We start from the raw sequence: 22,930 nt of genomic DNA on the forward strand, positions 1-22,930 counted from the left end.
CCGGCTCCATCCTAATGGAGCTTAGAGCAGGTTATGGTCGCTGAACTACTGGATGTTCGAGTGGTGTTCCAAAAAATGTTTAGCCTTAGAAGAGGCCTAGTTAATTGGTGACAATCCAGACTAAACCAATCAAGTTTATTTTAGCAATGTAATACACAATAACATTTGTTCAAACCAAATGCACAGCCAGCACCTTTGATCTGAAGTTAGGACTGCTAAATATTAGTAGCCCTCCCGGATATAGCTATATACACCACCCTCGTTAATTTGGCAGAGGAGGTGGCATCGCAGTTATTTATAATGATATTCTAGGCATTACCCAGAAATCTGGATATGAATTTATCTCGTTTGTAATTTTTACTAACATAATAAACATAGCCAGGCCCCAGGGCCCTATTCTGAATTTCTACAGGAATTTTTAGACTTCCTTTCAAACCTAGCTGTATTGAGACAATTATTGAGAGCTTGCTCACCTACTGCAGCTCAACACAGTACGCCAGCTGCGCAGCTGCGGAGAGGAAAACCCAGAAACGAGTCTTCAGATCCCACTTCGGGGTAGCAGCACTCTGGTGTGCATCACGCATCACACACTCCAGATGTGCATTATTTTCATATAACAGCAATGCCTGTCATGTGTTATTCCCTATTTTAGACACTCCTCTTATATCTGTGTTGCATTATTATATGTCTGTATTGACTGTGGCATGGGTGCTGGTGCCAAACCTGCTGGTCTGAGTATTTCAGAAACGGGCTGGCTGCAAGTGTTTACACAACTCTGAATGGTGCGAAAAACAAAAAACATCCAGGAGAAACATCCATTCTGTGGATATAATGCATCTTGCACTGTGTGACGCATTTCTGCTCACGACATTGTCCTCTGAAATGAGATTTTCCAAACTTATAGCACACTGTATATGTCATTATCACTTGATGTCTCTTCTAGGTTTTAAAATAATGAGTTGTTAGATGTTTTATTTATTACAGCAGATTTATGATGCATTTCTAAGTAATATTGTAATAACCGGCTGGCTGGAGAAGAGAAAACAGTCTATTGATCTGTCCAGAGACGCAACAGCAGCCAGGGCCGCGTAGAATGTGGCTGTTCTTTCAAATCATCCTGACAGTATGTAGGAAAAAAAATATTGTCAGAGTTGATTGGAGAAGCAAAAAAGCGACTAGAATTAAAATGTACTTTAAACAGTGTGACTGTTCTAAAAACTTGTAATTTTCCCTTGGTGCAATTAAGAGGCAAATCAGTAGGGAGGATTAAAACATCCAAAGCTGAAATTCCAATCTTGACAGGCCCTCCTTGGCTGAACATTTACACAGCTCTGAGAGAGCTTAGGAGAGTATGTACAATGAATGAAACACACTATTTTAATAATGTATTGAAATTAAAAAAAGGTCATTTGCACGATAAATATAGCCTAAGTCATTGATCGAATTAGATAATGAAGAATTTTTCCATTCCTTCTTTGATTTTCTGGTATGAAGGGGAGAAAAATCTCGAATCTGAGTCATTCTTGTTTAATGTGCTTGTGGAAGGTCTCAGAAATTGCATGGTCATATGAGTTTTTCATATCGAGTTCTCAGTATTTGGCCTGCAGTCTGCCCCCTGTAGAGCCAGGGGAGAGCATAATCAGACCCTGGTCCCTGGCTGCCCACTGGAACTATTAGCGAATTAGAGGGTCTGAAGTCGACAGTGCTATTACTCAGCTAGTGAACATAGTGCTGCTGTGGGTTCTGTCACAAAAAAATATGAGGTGATTAACATGGTAATCTCTGCAGAGGGGTCATATATCACAACATAATCATGATAGAGGTGGAAATGATGAATTTGAAATCAGTGCATTTTCACTGCCACAGAGATAAAGTATTTCAGTATAAGAAAAGCAGCGAAGTCGGTGGCAAACATGTTCAACTAATGGGTGCTGCCTAGGCTTGTGCGATATAAGATTTAATCATCTCTACAAGATATTACACTGCCATGATATCTAGTGATGTTTACTCTGATTATATTATATCACATTATATTATATTATGTGACCAGATCTGCCGATCTTTACGCATTGTGCGGAGGAGCTCAGCAATATAACATCGGAGTACAACTTTGTTTATTTAAATACATTTTTGGAAGAATTTATACATTTGTTTATTTATTTTTAAGATATGGTGAACCTGTTGTTTTGTTTGTACATGCTTTGTTTATAATATTAAACCTCTGTTCACAATTTTCTATTTAGTTAGTTTTATACAGACAGAAATGCACATTATTATCATAATTATTCTTCATTCATATATCGTTCAAAATATTCAGAGAATCCAACCACTCGCTGCTGCTGAGGACGGCCCCACACGGACAGCCTGAAGTTATATGAGATTACTGAAAATGGTACCACTTAGAAACCATGAAGATGGCTTTGGACTTCAATGGATATGAACAGCTTTACTACGCTGGCTTAGGACTACAATTGCAATGATAGCTTTAGGACTGCAATTTCCACGAACAATTTTGTACTCAAGCCTCCATCAGTGAATAGCTGATAACTCTTGTGGTTACACAATTGCACTTTTTTGACCATATATTATACAGTTATAGAAGGTAATTATTTATAATCGCACTATCTGGTGTCACTCAGATGAGCATGGGTTCCCGTTTCAGTCTGGTTCCTCTCAAAGATTCTTCCTCATATCGTCTCAGGGAGTTTTTCCTCACGACCACCACCTCTGGCTTGCTCATTAGAGATGAATTCATAAATTTAAAATTTATATCCTGAGTTTATATATTTCTGTAAAGCTGCTTTGTGACAATGTCCATCGTTAAAAGCGCTATACAAATAAAACTGAATTGAATTGAATCCAATTGAATTGAATCGTGAATCCGGTATCGCAAATCGAATCGAACAGAATCGTGACCAGGGTGTATCTATTTATTAGGTACGCCACTAAAATATTTTGGGTTAAAAATTGTCTAAAATGGCACTTTTGGTTTTCAATGGAAAGAGGGAAAAAAAGGATGAAAATTTTGACCTAAACTTGATCACTTAGATCTACAACAAAATGACAAATCTAACACTTTACAAAATAATGTTAATGGTGACAATAAAAAGAAAGTGATTCAATATGCAGACGCTTTCCAAAACAGTGAGCAGCAGATCAACAGTGAAAATGTCAGTCATGTGAACTTCAGACAATTTATTTGTAGAAGGATTATATTGAAAATGTACTGTTATGTTTTATTTACAGTTTACTCCATATTACAGAGATTGTCTCTGCCGGTAAGCAGTTCCTGACTGCTTTAAATTATTACATCTTCCCTCTTCTACTCTCTTTAAATCAATATCATACAAGCCTAGTGTAGGCTGTGCCGATTATATTCATAACATCTGGGTATTGCTTTCATCTGTCACCATACTTATATAACTTATATGTTCATAGATGCGTGAAACAAGGACACTATTGAGACCCTGATTGGTGATAAAAACAGAGATGATAATCACTAAGCACCTGGCACTGATACTTTCTCCCACAACCCTGTAACCCGTAAAACATGACGGCATTGCGCTGACTGTCAAGAGACTCCTATTTGTTGCCTAGGTCACCGTGCCACTGATGCCTGGGATTAGGAGTAGTAGTGGAGGAGTAGTAAAGGAGAGAAGTCAATGAGCAATCTATATGACAGGATGGCAGGAGTGGAGGGGCACTCTCCCCCTCGTCGCCATTGATTTTTTGTCACTTTAGCCAGGGGTGCTGAGACTGATCCCAAACAAAACAGACAACGGAAGAGGCTCAAGCTGTCCATGCTCATTAACCTGAGATTGTGCTTCAAAGAGTGGAGATAATAAGTGTGTGTGTATGGGGTTGGGGGGGCAGAGGTATCAGCCACTCTCTGGTACACAGGTGCATTCAAATGTAAAAGATGAATTGTGGAGAAGAATTATTTAATCGAGCTGTGATACTGGCAAGCAAGTGCTCCCTGGGAGATTGTAATGACTAATACAAGGGATCTGTCTTGGGATAACTTCATCCATTAGCCAAGACTTCTGCCTGCATTGTAGAGATGCTGATTTGTAAGCAGGTGAAGACATGATGGAGGATGATGGATGGAGAAAAACAGGCAGGGCTTGTGGAACCTTCTGACGTTTTAGAACTCGGGAATCTTTTCCGCTCGTGCTCTTCCTTGTCTTTGAGATGGGAGTTAAATGTCCACTCTGTGTAACGGGTATCATGATAAAGCACAAGAAGAAGAAGAAAGCAGCACAAAGCTGAAGCCTGATGATACTTTGTGGAGGTGACGAGGTACTTGGCAGGGTCGGCAGGCACGACTCAGCCTTCTTTGCCTTCAGAGTGATTGAGGTCACCTTGTTAGCATGCACGGTGAGCCAACTGTTTTTTTTTTTTTCCTGCCCCCAGATAACATTAATTCCTTGGCTCCACAATCAATGAGGAACTGTCAGTAGTCATTTAGACACGTTTGGACGATGTACTCGCAGAGGAGCACAGCTCCTGAGGCTTTAATGCCAGTACCTTTGAAGCCTGGAATGCCAATGATACAGTGCAACGTGTTGAAGGGATTTGTGGTGAAGGTTGTTATTATCTGATCTCTCTCAGCATCTTTGAAATGTCAGCTGGTGGTGATGGAGATGAGGGGGGAGGGAGGACACTGAAGAGGGCTAGCACTCACACTTCATTATGCTTATTAATGTATGGAACACATGATCCAATTTACAGAGAGAAACACAATGCCACCCAAATAACCTTAATTATGTCTAATCTCCTCTAAGCCATGGTGGAACATGTTTTTCTCCCTTCACAAACAAAGCAGGAATAACCTTAATGCCTGCTGCCTTGTAGCAAATTCTCCACATTTGTTACCCCCATTTTCAGGACGTTTGCTCATAACTGCTTTAAGGGAAAATAATTTTAAAAATTGAGCTATACTCATGCATGTCTGGAGAGGTTGAAATTAAACTTGCTTTGAAAAGGCGCTGAGAAGCAAAAGGTGGAAAGGATCAAGAGGAAAGTTGATGCACAATTTTTTATTTTTTGGGGGATTTTTTTTTTTTTTTACCATTTTCTCCCCAATTTGCTCACCCTCCAGCCAGCTCTCCAAAAATTACCAACTGAGGAAGGTGAAGGCTATCAAGTATCACTCATCTTGCTCAAAGGGCAGCAAAACACCTTCAGAGAAAGAAAGCGCTATCTGCCTTCTTCCGCATACATGACCTCACAGATTGCCAGCGATTGGCTAGCGTCACTGTGATTGACAGGGGAGATAAAGAATGCCCCTTCCACCCAGATAGCTCGGCCAATTTTGCTCCTTTGGCTCCTCGCCACGGATGCTTCGAAGGATTGCTATTCGCGGGAGCCGCTCTGATACACTCTTTTAAATTGAAGCTCCTTCTGAGAGAGTTGGAGAAATGGATCAGCTTAATAAACAACATTTTGTTCCAGTACTTAAAAGATATAAAAAAATATATTTCATAAGGACTAAGTTTATTGCCACTTTTTTTTAATCATCTTGGTTATTCTTTTTTTTTTTTTTTTTGGCTGCTGTTGTTTTAATCTTAGCAAGGGAATAATAAGCCCGTGTTTTTAAGTGAACTGTTTACAAACGGAAAAACACAACATGTTTATCAAGATCAATTCAATATTAAAACTTTCTTGTTTTCAACTTTCAGAAAAGAAATCGCTCATTATCACGGTTTCCAGAGTGACAACAGAATACTGCACCTTTCCAGCATTTTTTTTTTCACAAAGCAATTCCTTTGAAAATGAGATGAGAAGTGTGTGAGGAGAATCATTCTGTTATGTGCCACTGAATAAAATTCAATATGTCACATCCTCTCCCTGCTGACATGTTAACACGGTGTAACGTGGTTCAACCACCTCATGAATATTACCTGTGCAGAGCACTGAAGAGAAGCAGTCCTTATCTCTTTATCATTCCTCTGGTCTGTCCCTTTCTCATCCTTTTTCTGCCCTTCTATCTCAGACTAATACGCAGAATCAAATTAATGCCTTTTTATGGAAGATACTGTATGTAATAGAGCTATAATAGGTTTGAGATAAAGAGACCTGCTGCGTATGCTGGACCATATGTGCCAAGTTAAAGCAGCAGTTACACACGGCACATCCTGTGAAGTGCAGAAAAGAAAAAACGCAGATTTTCAAACTGCCATATTTTCGTTTCTATCTAAGATAACTGATACCAGTTTGTGTAGGACTTACCGTGCGTTCACATTAGCGAGTGACAAGCCTCTCGTGTCTCTTATGGGTGTGTAGCAAGCGCTACTATTCTCTCTTGCGGCCGTGTAGCATCCATCCAGCGTTTTTAGTCCCGATGAGAAACGATAATAGCTAAAATATATTGCTTACAGCACATGATTTACTACTGTATACGGTTTACTTTTGTTTAAAATGAATTCTAACATTTTAAGTTTAAAAAAAGGGTAAAAATTGGTTGTTTGATATACTTTACTTCCCAGGATTCATATTAGCTTTGTTAGCAGATCAGCAATGCAAACTAACTGTGCTAGCTACATACAGTCACCAGAGGAACCATCATATACCTATATATCTATATATACATATATCCTCTTCTAACTAGTTAAATGCATATTAAATAAAGCCCTAATCAGTGAGAAAATGTTACATTCCAGGCTTCGCGTTAGCTACTAGCAAATTAGCAGCACAAACTAACTTACCAGTAACTTACTTAGTACTACCAACTTGTAGTACAACATGCTCCAGAGACACCAACGATCTCTGCTACTTCTTCCCAAGTTTTATTTTTCTTCATAACGTCTCTATACACATTCAATAAAAGATCATATATGACGGGATAAGATGAAACCACAGTTATAAGGTTTTTTTCCCTTTTTTTTTTTTGAGTTAAGAGGTACATAGGAACTAATTGCAGGTAGGAACTAAAGATGTGGGTGGAGAACTGAAATCTATCCTGAAAACTCTATCCTGAAATATATCATAAAAAGTAGTGGTTAACACAGTGATAGCTGACTGGTACATACAACCAAACTCCCCTACTTGAAATCCCTCAAGTTGCTTGATTCTGTTTCAAAGTTTATAGAGTTACACTACAAACTGATGCAATTTTCTCATTCACTAAAAAAAAAAAAAAAAAAAAAAAAAAAACAATTCTTTTTTGGCAGTTTTGCCAAGCAATTTAAACCCAGCTGCAGCTGGCCCAAATGACATTTCACAGACCATCAAAGCCATACTGCTGTGAAAGACCTTGTTAATCAGGGTATCACTTGTAAAATATCCATGGAGCTGGAGATATGGAGTTCGGTGGGTGTAGGGGAAGTTGCAGACAATCATCTTACCCATTCTGAAGGCTGGGTTCGAGGAGCATTAGAAATATCCATATGCACGACACAAGAACGGCAAGCTTGTTGTGAGCGCCAGCCATGTCACACATGCGAATCCAGAAAGCCTGCAGAGGGAAGAGATGATGCCGGGAATGAGCAAACCAGTGGAGTGATAGAAGACATTTTATGATTTATTGGTGGTTGCGTTGTTGACAACTGCCTGGCATGCAGAAAGCAACACATTAGCATTTGCAGAACACATGCTCTCAGCAGCCGTGCGAGAAGCTTGCTGTTCCACATGGACAAACTGGCACCGGCTTGGCTCCAGAGACACCATCTGAATGCGTTTTCTGTTCGCGCATCAATTTTGATGAAGACAGACAATCATAAATGGGGCAAGAATCATAAATTTGTTAAACCTGATAATTCAGCAATCATCATTTTCACCCTAACTTTAGGCATTAATGCAGAGCAGGATCCACAGCTGCTCATGGGAGGTACATCTCACTGGGCTGCCATAAAAACATTTTTTCCCTGCCAAGCAGACTATAATAAACTGAAAGTAAAAAATTAATGTGAATATTTCTATTCAGACTGTATTAAAGACCTCTGCTCCCTCTGTGCGTAGTATGGAATTATAAGTAGACCATAATACAACTCCAGGGAACAACAAATAAACAGGCCAGGCAAGAACAAAGTTTTACTCCTATGTTTTGTAACACTAGTTTGATGCACTTCTCACAACAAACATTCGTAGCTATATTTCAAAGAATGCATCTTAAGCAATTAATAAAAACTCAGTGAAACACATCTGCATGAATGAGGCACACCCGAGCGGCAAAGTTAGGTTTGTGCGCTATTGATTTTTCCCTGCTCGCAATTTAGCATTTTAAAACAAACAATTAAAAAAAATTTAAAAATGCTTACGGGCAGTGGCTACTTGCGAAGACTCGGTTGGATGGTGGATTTTTTTTAGGTGATTCCACAGTAATGTGCAATGAAACAGTAAAAACAGTACACTTTCAATCTAATCCTTTTATAATCCTTTTCTAATTATCAACACCATTACCATAATCTCTAAATTATTAGATTTGACACTTTGTTGTAGTCCTATTCAATCTTTTTTAGCTCAAAATTTCCGTCTAATTTTCGCTGAAATTTCCGTGTTGAACGAAATTTTTCAGTAGCATCCCTAATACGCATAATTAGTTGATGTTAAATATAAACATTGATGCTCTAATCTCCAATATTATTTTATTTAACATTAATGAATTCAAACCATTCTCCATTACCAATGACAGAAAGCGAGAGCGCTCAGCGAGTCCAGTCGAGAGCGAGTGAAATAAGGAAATCCAGTGAGCACCTGGTTAATTAAAACCTGATAAATACACATGGCCTCAGGAGAAGCACTAGCATGTTAGAGATTAAATAATTGAACATTAGTTCCTCTTAATGGCAGATAACAGCTCTTATTTATTTAAAGCCTTATCCAGGAACTGTTGGCACAGCAACACACATCATTGTGTTAGCTTTATTTGAAAGCCTTTATATTTGCAGTGGTTCTTGACTTGTTTAATTTTTTAAAACTCATTTAAAACTGAACATCAAGCCTCAAGTCCCATCCCATACAATCCAGTAGCATTCTTTTCAGGGAAGTTAATATGTTCCTGAGAAACCACTCTAAAGTAGAGTACAATTTTAAAGTTGGAAATATGCTGTTCCCATCCTCACCGATTCCACAACATATTGCATTTTTAGCCAGTCCAATCCACAGAGCTTAATTGGATCCCCACAGTTCTTCTACCTGCTCGGTCAACCGTGACACTAATCCAGTGCTGCGGTTGTGTTTCGGGTGAGCACAGTGATGAGATTTTCTTTCTTGAGATCTAGGATTAAGCCTGGAGCTTCTTAAAGGGATTCAGCGTCCTCAGTTAAAAGGAACCGAGCAATAGAAGTAATAATGTACCTACTACAGAGGTTTTGCATGGGCTTCAACTTGGGATCAAGATTATTTTTACTGGTGTCGAGTGTCGATTTCTCTGTGCCGTATCACATACAACACAAATGTTCAAAATAATGTCCATAAAACCTTTGTTTTATATTTCAGACTGATACATTAACACTAACTCTGTATCATTAGCCATTGCTCTGAGCTAATAGCATGGCATCCCTCACAGACTAAATAACTGTCTCCATGAATTTATTAAGCCTTAATGGATAGATAAGCCATAATAGATAAGTATAAATAGGTATAGATAAGTCACCGATTGGTAACCCATGAAATTAATTTATTGTAGCCACCATTTGCTGAAGTATGAAGCCTGGGAGAAAGCACCTTAGATGTTAAATGTGCATCTCTTTATCTACAACTCTGATAGCATACATATGCTTGGGCCACATGGCGGGCTTTTAAATAATTGGTTAGTAGTTATTTAAGAAAAACAGGAAACAGTTCAGTATAAAGATATCACAATATCCATGATTATTAGCAAAGGGTATTGTGACATAATTTATAACAATACTGACACTTCAGAGTTTAGCATATTGAGAAACAAAAAAATTGCAAACTTCTTTAAAATATGACTATGACTACACATTAATATACTCATTTGTTTTTCTTATTCTGTATTAACACACTTAAGCTAACTAGCTCGCCATACGGTACATTACTACATACAGTCAATCAAAAATCTTTAAAGCTTAGTGTCTAGAATAAAATATCAGATGATACTTAAGGTTTTAGCATCAGTATCGGATCACTTCCGTCATAAACAATTCCATAACATCTGGTCACATCAACGTTTATACTCATCATGATAAGGCCCACGCTAGACAGCTCAAACATGAGCAACTATCAACCCGTATCACTTCTCTTCATTCTTTCTATACCTGAATAAATCATCTTGTTCTTAGTTAGTGCTTAGTTAAATATACATAGATTTAGTTAAATTTTTTAAATGATTCACTTATTCTTAGAGCACACCATTCTGTAAATACTCTAGCATTACTACAGTGATGCTAAACAGGAAAATAAACATTATAAGGCTAAAAGTTTGTAAACACCTGAACATCACACCCATATGTGGTTCTTCTCAAAGTCTGAAGCACACAATTGTATAGAACGTCTCTGTATGCTGTAACTTTACAATTTCCCTTCACTGGAACTAAGAGGCCCAAACCTGTTCCAGCATGACAATGCCCCTGTGCACAAAGCGAGCTCCATGAAGACATGGTGTGTGAAGGTTGGAGTGGAAGAACTCGAGTGTCCTGCACAGAGCCCTGAACTTACTCAACCCCACTGAACACCTTTGGGCTGGAACTGGAGTCTCCTTACCCGACATCAGAGCCTGATCTCACTAATGCTCTTGTAGCTGAATGAATACAAATCCCCACAGCCACGCTCCAACATCTAGTGGAAAGCTTCCCAGAAGAGTGGAGCTTATTATAACAGCAAACACAGGGGGAATAAATCTGGAATGTGATGTTCAACAAGCACATATGGGTGTGATGGTCAGGTGTGCGCAAACTTTTCACCAGTATGGTGTATATATGTACAGGAATGAAGAATGTAATTCTGAACAGAATCTGAGATTTTAAGGGATTATTTGTTTTCATGGTTCTCTTCGCATAAAATAGTACATAGACGTGTGTTAAATATTAAACCATTTGAATATATAAATGTTATGAGGTGAAATTGACCTTGGGTCAGTGAATAAAACTTGATGAAGAGATGCAAGTTTAACTGCTCTGTATAATGGCTTAGTTTTATTATTATTCCAACATTAAAATTTCAACTTTGACCATACTTAAAGACGATTTTGTGATTCAAAACTAAAACTTGGCCAGCAGCTCACTTACCAGCTTAGCACCAGCTGCAATTTGGTTCTACAGAGGTGTCTGTTCTCACATCAGTCACTTTCATTCATACCTACAGGTTGAGGGTCAAGTTCTGCTCTGATATTTCTCCCAGAGCAGAAAAGAACAGTTAATTATACCCATAACAAAGGCCACACATATACAGATGGTATACACAGCTCCTGGATATACAGTCTCTGTAAATTCTTTAGATATAGTGTGATGGTTTCATTGATAATTAGAGCTGCTGTCCATCATTCGTTTGAGGTGCTTGTGCACCATGAATCAGATGTCACCTATGTGCCTGCCCTGGCTTCTTTTATTACTTTAAGCTTTACTAGATTGTTTTTCCAGGAAAATTTCTGCCAGGTGGCTCTGTTTCATCTCTTCTACACAGCAGAGGTGGTAAATATCACCAGGATGGATAGACACCAAGGGAGCAAAATTGGCCATGCTCTCCGGGTTGGAGGGATGGTGTTATTCTCTCTCCCCTGTCAATCACAGTGGCACCAGGCAATCATAGGCAATCTGCGAGCTCAAGTATGTGGAAAAGGGCAGACAGCTCTTTCCTCTAAGTTTGTTACACTAACCTGTGACATAGCACGAGGAGCAGATAGAAAAGATATTGTAGTTGGCTTCACGTGTCTCGGAGGAATCACATGTTAAACTTCACTCTTGGTAGCGGTTGTAAGATGGGGAGAGCTGGCCAGTGGGTGGAAATTGGCAGGTGAGCAAATACAGGAGAAAAATAGTGAAAAATCTAAGAATGAAAATAAAATATCATCTGAATACCTTCTTGTGCATGTGCACACACATGCCAAGACCTTCCAAAAGTCATAAAGATTCACAGAATGTAGATTTTGCAATAAATATCATTGTTTAATCATTTGTATTTAATGCAATTTACATTTGTTTGTGAACACCAGGCACTGTGTATTGTTCGTTTGTATGGAAATATTCAATGACTTAAAAAAAAATACTCTAAAACACAAGGTCTCTGAGCTACTTTGAGTCGTCCTGACAGTCCTGTGATATTAAATCATAATCATTCACAGACAGAGCTGTCGGATTTGAACTGGCAGAAACTTACACATCACATGCCAGATCACAACATGCACAACATCTTCATCTTCCAAAAATTCACAACAAATTTCTCGTACAGTGTAACACAAAGCACTTTTTTTTTCTTTTACTGCCTTTGAGGCAGATGAGCTCCTAACAACTGTCACACAAAGCCGTACGGACAGCTCGTATAGTCCTTCCGCAGACCTGCAAAAGCAGCTAACATGCTAGAATCAGAGGGGTTTGATCTGATCTTGCAGATTGAACAGCTATAACAGGTACTTGGGGATTGTGTTAGTGATTCACAATACACTGAAGCATCACAGTAAAGCAAAAGAAAAAAAAAACAGCGAGTGTTCAGAAGATAACCAGCTAATATTAGCTTGCTAGCTAAAAGACAAGCTGTTAAAGAAGACGAGTTTATGTGTCTTCTCAAAACACTTCCAAAATATCTGGGAGATCTCTATAACAGTTGCAGATACAATAATAACTTATTGCACAAAGTAGTTTTTTTAGTTTACTAATGTCTGTAATATTTAGGCATCCTATTTAGTGTCCAGAATGAGGATTATATGGTGCAAGGGGTTAGAAGTTCAATTGGGGTTTAGAAGGAAAAACAGATAGCTCCTGTGTCAATACTATCGGCTCTCACGTTCTTGACAGTCTGAAGAACACAGACCCATTGTTGTGCATTTTTCACAATGGTGAATAGAGATTAAAATAACTAAAAGCGCCTGGAGGTGCAGATTGGAAACTCTTTTCAGACAAAAGAGCTGAGTTTTCTGTGCCTTGATTCAGAATGGTACTCACTTCATCATTCCCTCCATTCACTTTCCTCCAGAGGCTAAAACAAATGCTGATTATATTAAGCACACTCTTAGACAGGTTTATGAGTGATAACACTGGAAAATCCAGAACTCCCTGTATAGGGTATATTTTGTACACTGCTGGGGTGTAATGTATGTCTGATCTGTTGGGAAAATCTATTGTCATAAATCTGAAGGAAGATCAGACTGATATCCTGTCACCACTGGTTTTTATGGCTTAGAGTAAATGGTCTATAGGTTCTGCAACCAAATAAATCATATAGTCAATATCATAAGCATTAATAACAATGGAATATAACTGACAAACTTTTTTTTTTAGTAATTTAAGAAACTTTGTGTTCAGGCATCTACAAATTCTCATGACATCAGACTTTTGAGGTAATGAAAAATCTGTGCATAATGTTTCACCCTCGCTGTAATAAAGCATTATGCTCATACAGCATTATTATTTTTTTTTTTAGACTGATAAATGATTCTATCAATGTAAGACTGAGTTACTGAAATACTCACACTCAGAACCATGCTAAAGCCTGACAATGTGCTCTACAACGACAAAAATTGGTTAATTAATCAAGTTAGTTAATTAATCATGCCTCTGGAATAGTACTGCAGTGTCTTGGGGTTGACTTGAATTACATTCTTAAGGTAAGTTAATTAAAAATACAAGTAAAAAGTGAAAAGTATGACCAGACAAAACTATAGAGTGTGACAATATTGTGACATGTGGTAAGAGAAATGCATCCACACAAACAATTCACATCTGTGCAAAAGAACTGCGAGTGTGTTTGGCATAGATAACCATCCGAATATGTTTTTAAGTCTTATTTCGCATAGGTAGCATAAAAACACAGTTTAAGCACCATCTGTCGAAACTTCAAACTCCTCAAATCGAGTCACATAAAATCAGAAAAAGTTAGAATCCAAACTCGATTATCACTCTCAGTGCTAGAGAACAAAAGCAAGAGGCGTCAAGAAGGAAGGAAAGCTCAAGCGTCCTATTAGTCTTAACAATCAGAGAAAGCTAGCATTAATGATTGCATTTAGCTAGCCAGGAGAACTGAGTTATGCACTGGTCATATTCAAACCAGGTGTGACTTTGTAGTCTGCATATTCCAAAGCTCCTTCATGGATAATGGTGAAGGGGTTTGTGTACTTCGGTGAAACTCAGTGCTATGGCACCAGGAGCTTAATGAACAGATCCTTGAGGTCAGACCCTTGATGAACAGATCTTTGAGGTCAGACAAGAGCGATCCTAAAGACCGCAAAAAAAGGGTACAAAAAAAGCAAAGTGCATCCTGCCCAGGTTGGCGTTACCAGGACCCACCCTTACAGCCAAGCCTGAAGGTAGTATCCGCACGTGAGCACCTGTTTATCTGACCACCCAGCCGACGTGAGGCAATCTTTTTGGACTCAGCACCTACAAGATGAAGGTTGGCGGTCAGGTGGATTGCCAGTGGGGGGGCTGGTAAGCGATGGACATACTTACATTGACTAGACCCTTGCAGTGGAAACTGGCTTTGGCAACATGGACTGTCACTTCACACTTCACATCCTTGAGTGTGAGATGGATGACAAATGGATCCCAGCAGCAGTGTTACAGTCACTGCACCGCGCTGTGGTGGTGAAGCAGGAGCTCAGTTTTCAGACATACAGTAGCTTTTTGTTTCCCAGTCAGTCTAAATCCTCATCCTCATCCATGATCACTACATGTTGGTAGTGACTGGAAAAATAACATCATGTGTACAGACAGTAGAAATGAGCTTCCTCACCAGGGTTGCTGGGATTAGTCTTCGTGATAGGGAGAGGAGCTCTGTAATCCAGGAGATCCTCCAAGATTACATCTCTTATCGGAAATATGTGGATCCTCCAGAAGGAGTTTAAATCTGGTAAGGAGTACAAAAGTCTGTTCTGGCCTTCTCAGGCGGTTGGCAATGCGACTCCCACCAGGAGAATAAATAAATTAATGAATGAATGATTGAATGATTGAACAAATTGATGGAAGGATGAATATCCCAAAATGACTTCTGTCAAAGAGTCAAATGTCCCTTAGACCTTAATAACATTTTATAAACATAAAGCTAGCTATAACTGCATACAGCAGACTTTGTCTGAACACTTTTTAAGGATTATTCAGATAATTATTAGACAGGACTATGAACAATTTAGTACAACATATTTTTTGCTGTCTGGATCGGGGAGTCATATAATCCTGAGTGGTTAAGGGGATTTCCCCCGGCTAATTTAATGAACAAGAGTTTGCATTTTTCACAGTTATTTCCTTAGAACCTGTAAACCAGTGACTGGAAACCAGTCTTCTGAATTAAATCATCCTTGATATAAACTGCTGTTCATGCTTATTATCTGCTTGCATATTTTTTGACTGAAGAGTTTCAGTAAATGAAAGAACACACACACACACACACACACACACAGACACACACACTACTACTACACACCAGTTTTGAGGACAATTCCAGTTCAGTGGGTAGATATGCTGAGGCTGAGAATGGGGTGAAATACAATCGCATAATAGGAATAGAGAAAAAAAAGAGCAAATACATCAGAAGCAAAGGTCTCCAAGGGGCAGTGCTTTAGTTTCTGAATCAGAACCAAAGTACACTGTGAAGAGAAACATTTTGACCCCATAGAAAGTGCTTTCAATACATGACCTGCCAACACTGCTGCATCAGCACAGCTTCAATCACGCCAGTCTGTGAAAGATGACAGGCTGACCGTTTGAGGGCAGATGGGGGGTAGCTTTGCTACTCACATGTCAAAAACCACATTTATGAAACATTTACTACATCATAGCCATCTTACAGGAACAAGGCAGTGTTCAGGTTAAGCCTGTGGAGCTTAAAGGAAAACTGGTGGCTGGTGGTGGGATGTTAGCATTGGCCACTCTTATCATGAGACATTCAGGAAGCTGAAAGCTTTGATGACTCAGAGATCAACTAGGATCTTAGACTCTCTGAAATGAATGTGTCATGGTGAGAAATTCTTCAACATTACGCAGTGGAAATTATTGTTAAAGTAGTTCTGAGAGCAAACATTATCAACAATAATCTATTAGCAGGCTGGGTTATTGAACATTAGGGTGCCAGAGAATGAGGAATTTAGATGAACCTGAACATAAGACAATTTAGATCATTCAGAACATTAGAAGAGCCATCTTAGAGTATCCTCTAAACAATCGTGTTTTGGACGAGTTATGAGAAGTCTGTTTACTCATGTCAGGACTGAGAAACCATAGCACACAGAGTTTAATCTGAAACAATACACTAAACAGTAGTTTCTTCTAGTAGTGTTTGTTTTGGAATTAGATAAAAATCTGAATTAACACAATGTGAAATTTAATGGAGAAACTAAAATGCCGTTTTTCCACCATAGTACATTTAAAGGATTACTGCTGCAGCGCAATTTCAGACCATCTCAGGTGAAAATGTGAAAAAAAAATTAATTGACCCCTTTGTGTAATACATGCACAATAATACTGCTTTCGTTTTATATTTGAACGCACCTTTGCTAGTCACTTATACCGCTTTTCTGCCAGCCAGCCGGGTTGCACATGAACCAAGAACGAGTGTCCGTTCTCCTACTACATAATTTTCATTACTCTGTACCTGTTATTAAAAGTATATTATACATGCGCTAATAGCTAGCAACACTAACAATCATTAGCAGCAATCGTAGCAGCAAGCTCCAAAGCAAAGCAATAACTAAAAAAATGTATCCGAGTAGAGATAACTAGTTCTCTAAAGTCAGGTTTATTTGCATGAATCAGTTGGTTACTGGTAGTTAATGAACCAGTCTAGCATTACGAATGTCAGGTTTGTTTTTGTCTCAAAAACCAATGACACAAAATATAACCGTTGTTAGCCGATTCAACAATGCTAGGTTTATTTTTGTTGGCGATATTTGACGTGGTGACATTTGCATCAATTCACTCGAATAGGTACCACCACAGACCACAATTCTGAGAGGGAAAAAAACAGTAAAATGTTTCTAGTTCTTTCCCGAATGCTTTTAAATGCTTGCAATCATCTGCTTGGAACATGGAGCATGGGTGCTATTTACTATGCTGGCTAAATCGAGCAAAGAGTAAAGATCGACGCAAAGTCTTGCCACCCCTTATTGATATTAATGCATAATATCTTTAGACTAATAGGTACTAGTGTTTAAATAATTATGCATAACAACTCTTATGAAGTTCTCTATACACTGGAACACAGAGCACTGCAGTACACCTCAGTATAATTAACCCCCTTCACTGAGTCTGCTGAAAAGATTACACACAAAAGAACATGTCAATCTATTGGTTTTGTACAAGAACCACAATAGTTGTCAACATGAGAGTTAGGATTTAGGTCAGACTTAACTTTTGCAAAACAATCTTCACAAGAAGTAAAAATGACAAGCCGTCTGAAGGATGACAAGCAGCATGATGTGGAAATAAGTAACCGTAAAGTTAAAACATGGCTGGAAGTGCTTTCTTCAGAGAACAGTACAGTAGCTGATATTTTAGGGAACAGCAATAACCTATTGTTAAGAGATTTATTCAGCTTTAGACATACGCATAGACAGATTTTCATTCTGAAAACATGCAAGTCTGCATCTATAAATATCAATAGGGCTTAAAGAAGTCTACACAGTCTACGGACGGACTATATTTCAATAAAATAAAAAACCATGCACTTTTTTTTAAATTTATATAGGCTGTCCAACACGAGCACAGACATTCTACATGAACATTACGCTACTTAAAATCTTCATTGACAATATTGATGATAATTTTTCCGTCATATACCATAGAAAATTATAATAACAAATGAAAATGACATACATTTGCGTAACTTTTGAACATTTTTGCATTCCTCATGCACCAGTAACACTTTAATCGCATGTAATGAGCACATGTACAGTTTGTGCAAAACTGATTAAATTTCATCTAAATTCAGTTTTTACTGTTCGAATTTTTGCCAGTTTTTGTCTCCTACGATAGAGGAACAATATTTTAGCATAACATTACTAACTTAATTCACTACAGCAGCCTTTTCAATATGACTACTGCACATGCGGAACATGCGATGTTGATGTCAACACAGTAGCCGATATCATTCAGCTCTAAACTACGCTGAGACTATAATATGTGTTAAGTAGTATGTAGTATGAAAAGCATTATGCTTTTGTCGAGTTTGTGCTGTTGGCAACTTTAGCTTAGAATCCAACAAAATCTGTAGAGGTTAGAGTAAACACTGCTTATCTTATAAATGGTGGCTAATACAATTAATTAACTTAGAGTTACCTTAGGTAATTTTAGTCTTTTTTTCAAGATTAGGTCTCTAGCCATTAGGTGGGCTCAACGTTTGAATGATTTCTGCCCATGGTCACGAAGCTCCGCCCCCAGAAACTTAAGTGGCCCATGAAGTATCTATAAAATGGCTGACAGGAGGGCAAACGCACACAAGTATTTCAGACTCGAAGTCAGTTTTCCAAACAGGTTTTCTCAGCGAAATAATACACTTTTGCTAAGACCCTGGCCATTGTTTTGTTTTTTGGGTTTTTTTTTTTATGTTCAACATATCTTCAAGGTTATTTGTACAAGTAAGGAATAAACAACATCAACCACTGCACTTTCAACGCTTTGAGAGCTAGGAATTAAGCCTGAATGGTTGTTCTCTGGGAACTTTCTCTGTGATGGCTCATTGCGCTTGAAGGCAGAATGCGATTGCCGAGCGAGCTCGAGCACTTTTGTCGATCACCTTAAAATGCTTAATGTCAGCCTAATTAATCGTCCGTGTCGAGCAATCATTCAACCACCACTCAGGATACTATGCGTCTTGACAAATCCCGATTTTTCTATCGTTTTCTATAGCTTACGCTATGATTTTTTCGCCAGTGTTACGACATACTGCTTTTAAAACGCATCACTATTATTTCCATCAATCATTAAAAAACACTAGGTTTAACATATTTCTATTAAAACTGTCAACACATTTACTAATCTAATTTTCATAATATTTACATATTCCAAGGCAAAAGCTAAAAGTTTAATATTTATTGTTGTATATTTAATTAATTGTACATTTAATTCCCCCAAATGAGTATTACAATCCCATTTTTACCATAATTACCATGAAAAACGAATATTCTTTTTTTTTTTTTTTTTTTTAATTCACTACTGCTAATTTTTATTCTGTCTGCAGCAGCATAAAATTATAGTCTAAAGAAATTCAAATTAGTTTTGACAGCCCTATCCTATAGGGTTTATTTTTCATCAGGAAAATTATGCGGTAAGTCTACGCCAAAGTTGAATTGTCACGTATTTGGCATCGGTGCAGAATCAGAATTTTGCGTTCGCTTTCTCTATCTCTCTCTATCTATCTATCTATATATATATTCTCAAGTTTTTATTGCCATGATTCTTCAACTGGCTGCTTAATGGCGATAACTAAGCTACAAGATAAATTGCAGCCAGATGTTCTCACTAGTAATGATAGCCTAGTTTGACAGTAAATAAGAACTCTTCTGTGTTGTTTTGCTAAGAAATCTATCATTAAAACCTAATAAACATATTATTAAGGGCTTGTATTTAGATAATAAACAGAAAGGAAGGGATCCACTTATATAAAATAGTACGATAGTTTAAATAAGAGTTGGAATACAAGAGTAAAGACAAGAATATTAATAGTATACTTATTTTCTGACGTGTATCGTTTCATGACTGAAAATCTCAAGTGACTCAGAAATTAAGCTCTCTCCATCTTATTTTATATGTTCTCTTGTCATTTGACCACACGAACATATATAAATATGTCAGGCATAGCAAGCAGTGAGGATTTTTCAACTTTCAAACATTACCTTATGGACAGCTGTCACAAAAGTCACACGAAATACATCAACACATCATGTTCAGGCTCCTGTAGGACTCATGGTTTATCAATATCATCATTTCAATGTCGGTTTGCATTAAAGCTGATGATGAAGCACATATTTCACAGGTTGCTTCTGGCTCTTTGCCCTCATCAGAGCACGCTAATGTTGCTCCGCCATCTGTAAATAATCAGTTGGGTGTCAGAACTGTGACAGCCACGTCACTTCCAGAGGTCTCCATTTGATAATCCTGCCGCTCTTTAATCGATCGTCCCTCGTGTTTCTCCTCCTTCAAAAACGATCAATACAATAAGCAATCTGTGGCTTTGCTTCTCAGTCTGCTTAGCACCTATTGAGATCATTAGCAATCCGTCTGGTTCCCCTCCAATCACAACTGACTCTAATTAAAATTATGAGTAGGGTAATGATTAATAGCGAACACATGGCAGTTAAAAAGTTGACTTGGCTCGCAATCTTGCTCTGACAAGGGGAAAATTAGTACAGAGAGCTCAAGACGGGGCTGATGAGATCGCATCCACAAGACAGGAGAAGAAAAGGAGATGAGATCTGGCTAATCGTAAGCCAGGCTTGAATAGAACCATGTAAGAGAATGAGAATGAGAGAGAGAAAGAGAGCGAGAGAGAGAGACCCGGCTTTTTTCCGCCACAAATCGAGGTCATTAATGCCTGAGAGCCAGCAGCCATAGACAGGGCATAGAAGAGGATGAAGTTAAGCTACAGGAGAGCTGTGACATTATGGCCTCAATTTGCCCAACCTAGAATTAATGCTTATCTGTGACTTCGCAAGACTATTTTTTCCGCCTTGTACATCTATAATCATTCAGCTAGAAAGCTTATAGAAGCAGGAAGAAAAGACTGACATGCTCGAATAGGCGATGTTTGGAAATCAAGGCAGCTGTTAAGCTATATAATAATGAGCTCATTATTACTCTTCACTTGTTCGTGTTTGCTTGTTCTCTGTGATTTTACAGTAAGCTCTGGCAAAGCTGCAGGACAAAGCACAGTGAATGCAGGTCATGAGGCCAAATGAAATTCAGTATGAATTATGAGTCATAAACCTGCGTTCACACTGGCGAGCGACAAAGCGACAGCTGACCGTGCATTGTTCTATGTACATGTGTGACACGGAGCAGCGATTTCAGTGACAGCGGCAAGTGACAGCGCGAATTGAGATGTTCTCAATTTTATGCAAATTAGATATGACACTGTAAAGCGACAAATCCAAACGACTAGCTCGAATGATTCCTCGGACCAATCATACGGTGCATACAGTACAACATTATCTCATTTCCCGTCTCACAACTTTAGTTCTTGCTTAACTCGAACAAATCGAAGAAAAAATTATAACCGTTGTTCCATCTTATCCTGTCATTCCATCCTATACAACCTCTCGTTAAATGCATATACAGATGTTACGAAGAAAAATAAAAGCTTGGAAACAAGTAGCAGAGATCGTTGGTGTCTCTGTAAAGTGTTGGCTGCTACTACAGTTAGCTTGGGCTGCTAATTTGCTGATAGATAATATCAAGTCTGGCATATAACATGTAAATCAAACAAACAATTTTCACACTGATTAGTACATTAATTAGTATACGTTAACTAACACACTAATCAGTGTGAAATTTGATTGTTTTTTTGGTGCCACTGGTGGGTCTACATAGCTAGTAAAGTTAGCCTTGCGCTGCTGATCTGCTAACAAAGCTCATACGAATCCTAGGCATGTGTGTAAAGTACATCGAGCGATCAATTTTCATCATTTTTTCACTTTATTGAAATATTAGCATGTGTTTTAAATAAACAAAGATAAATCACATATTATAATAAATCGTGTGCTGGCTTCTATACTTTCTCATCGGAACAAAGAACGCTGGACAGACGGTTCCCGCCTACGAGCAACAAGAGAAGCGCTCATGCCACGCCCGTAAGAGACAAACTGCAATGTGAATGGTTGGTAAGTAGCCAAATCCAAACCTCTCCTTCCTGTTCCTTCGCTGCTTCTACCTGTTAAGGCTGAAGAGACTTTCTGGTAAAAACCTTACCTAATTTACCTCTTATTATCCTTCCAGTGACTGAAGCTTGCATCATCTCCAAATCCAGGACAGGCTTTAAAATATCCTGATGACAGCTATTGTATTGTATTGTATTGTACTGTACTGTATGCTAATGGCTGTAGTTATGCACTCCCTTTATTCCTTTATTCCTCTATTCCGACTTCAAAAGATGAACGCTAGGAAATAGTTGTGCTCAATAAGTGCTGAAATGTGGAACAATAAAGTAACATTTGTCAAAACAAGTATGGCAAGGCTTTCACACAGCCCTGCTGTGAGGGAACAGATTCCAAAGCTTCTTTATTGCTTTCTACTGAAAGATGAGAGACCTTTTTTTCCACCTTCCAAATTAGCATTTCGGAGCATGACATGACCTGGCCAGTACTCACCTGAGACACACATAAACATGAACGTGTAACTGCCATGCAGTCACTTCTTTCTGCATTTACTCCCCCCTACTAACCCCCCCCCACCCCCGTGTGCTGAGCTCAGATTGCAAATTTCCGGAGGGTTAGAACGAGACTGCTGAGTCATCTGGGAATACTTTTGGCCAGATTTTCAGATACCACCTTTCCTACTGGCCTTCGATCGTGTATTATGGAATTTTTTTCACCTGGATCCTGATCATTCTACCTACTGAGAAAAAAGCTATGCATTTTTAGGAGTTCTCTTTGGAACCCTCTCTGAAAGAGAGGTACCTACGAGTTTCCCCCATAGAGGACAACTCTCTGGAACCCTCTCTGATAGAGATGTACCTATGGGCTTCCCCCATAGAGGACCACTCTCTGGAACCTTCTCTGATAGAGATGTACCTACGAGTTTCCCCCATAGAGGACAACTCTCTGGAACCCTCTCTGATAGAGATGTACCTATGGGCTTCCCCCATAGAGGACCACTCTCTGGAACCCTCTCTG

General features: G+C 38.6%; 1 protein-coding gene across 2 annotated transcripts in view; it reads right to left on the reverse strand.

The window, feature by feature from the left end:
- The window catches only part of LOC113541817 (gamma-aminobutyric acid receptor subunit alpha-3), a 108,835-nt gene that overhangs the window by 80,602 nt on the left and 5,303 nt on the right, over nt 1-22,930 (reverse strand). The window contains exon 2 of one of the 2 annotated variants that reach the window (XM_026939011.3): nt 7,347-7,456. The exons of the other annotated variant lie outside the window; for it this stretch is intronic. Coding sequence (XP_026794812.1) covers nt 7,347-7,441 — 95 coding nt within the window. The 5' untranslated portion in view covers nt 7,442-7,456. The remainder of the gene's footprint in view (nt 1-7,346; nt 7,457-22,930) is intronic. 2 annotated transcript variants of the gene reach the window in all.

The sequence above is a fragment of the Pangasianodon hypophthalmus genome, chromosome 15 (genome assembly GCF_027358585.1).
Source record: "Pangasianodon hypophthalmus isolate fPanHyp1 chromosome 15, fPanHyp1.pri, whole genome shotgun sequence".
Taxonomy (NCBI): domain Eukaryota; kingdom Metazoa; phylum Chordata; class Actinopteri; order Siluriformes; family Pangasiidae; genus Pangasianodon; species Pangasianodon hypophthalmus.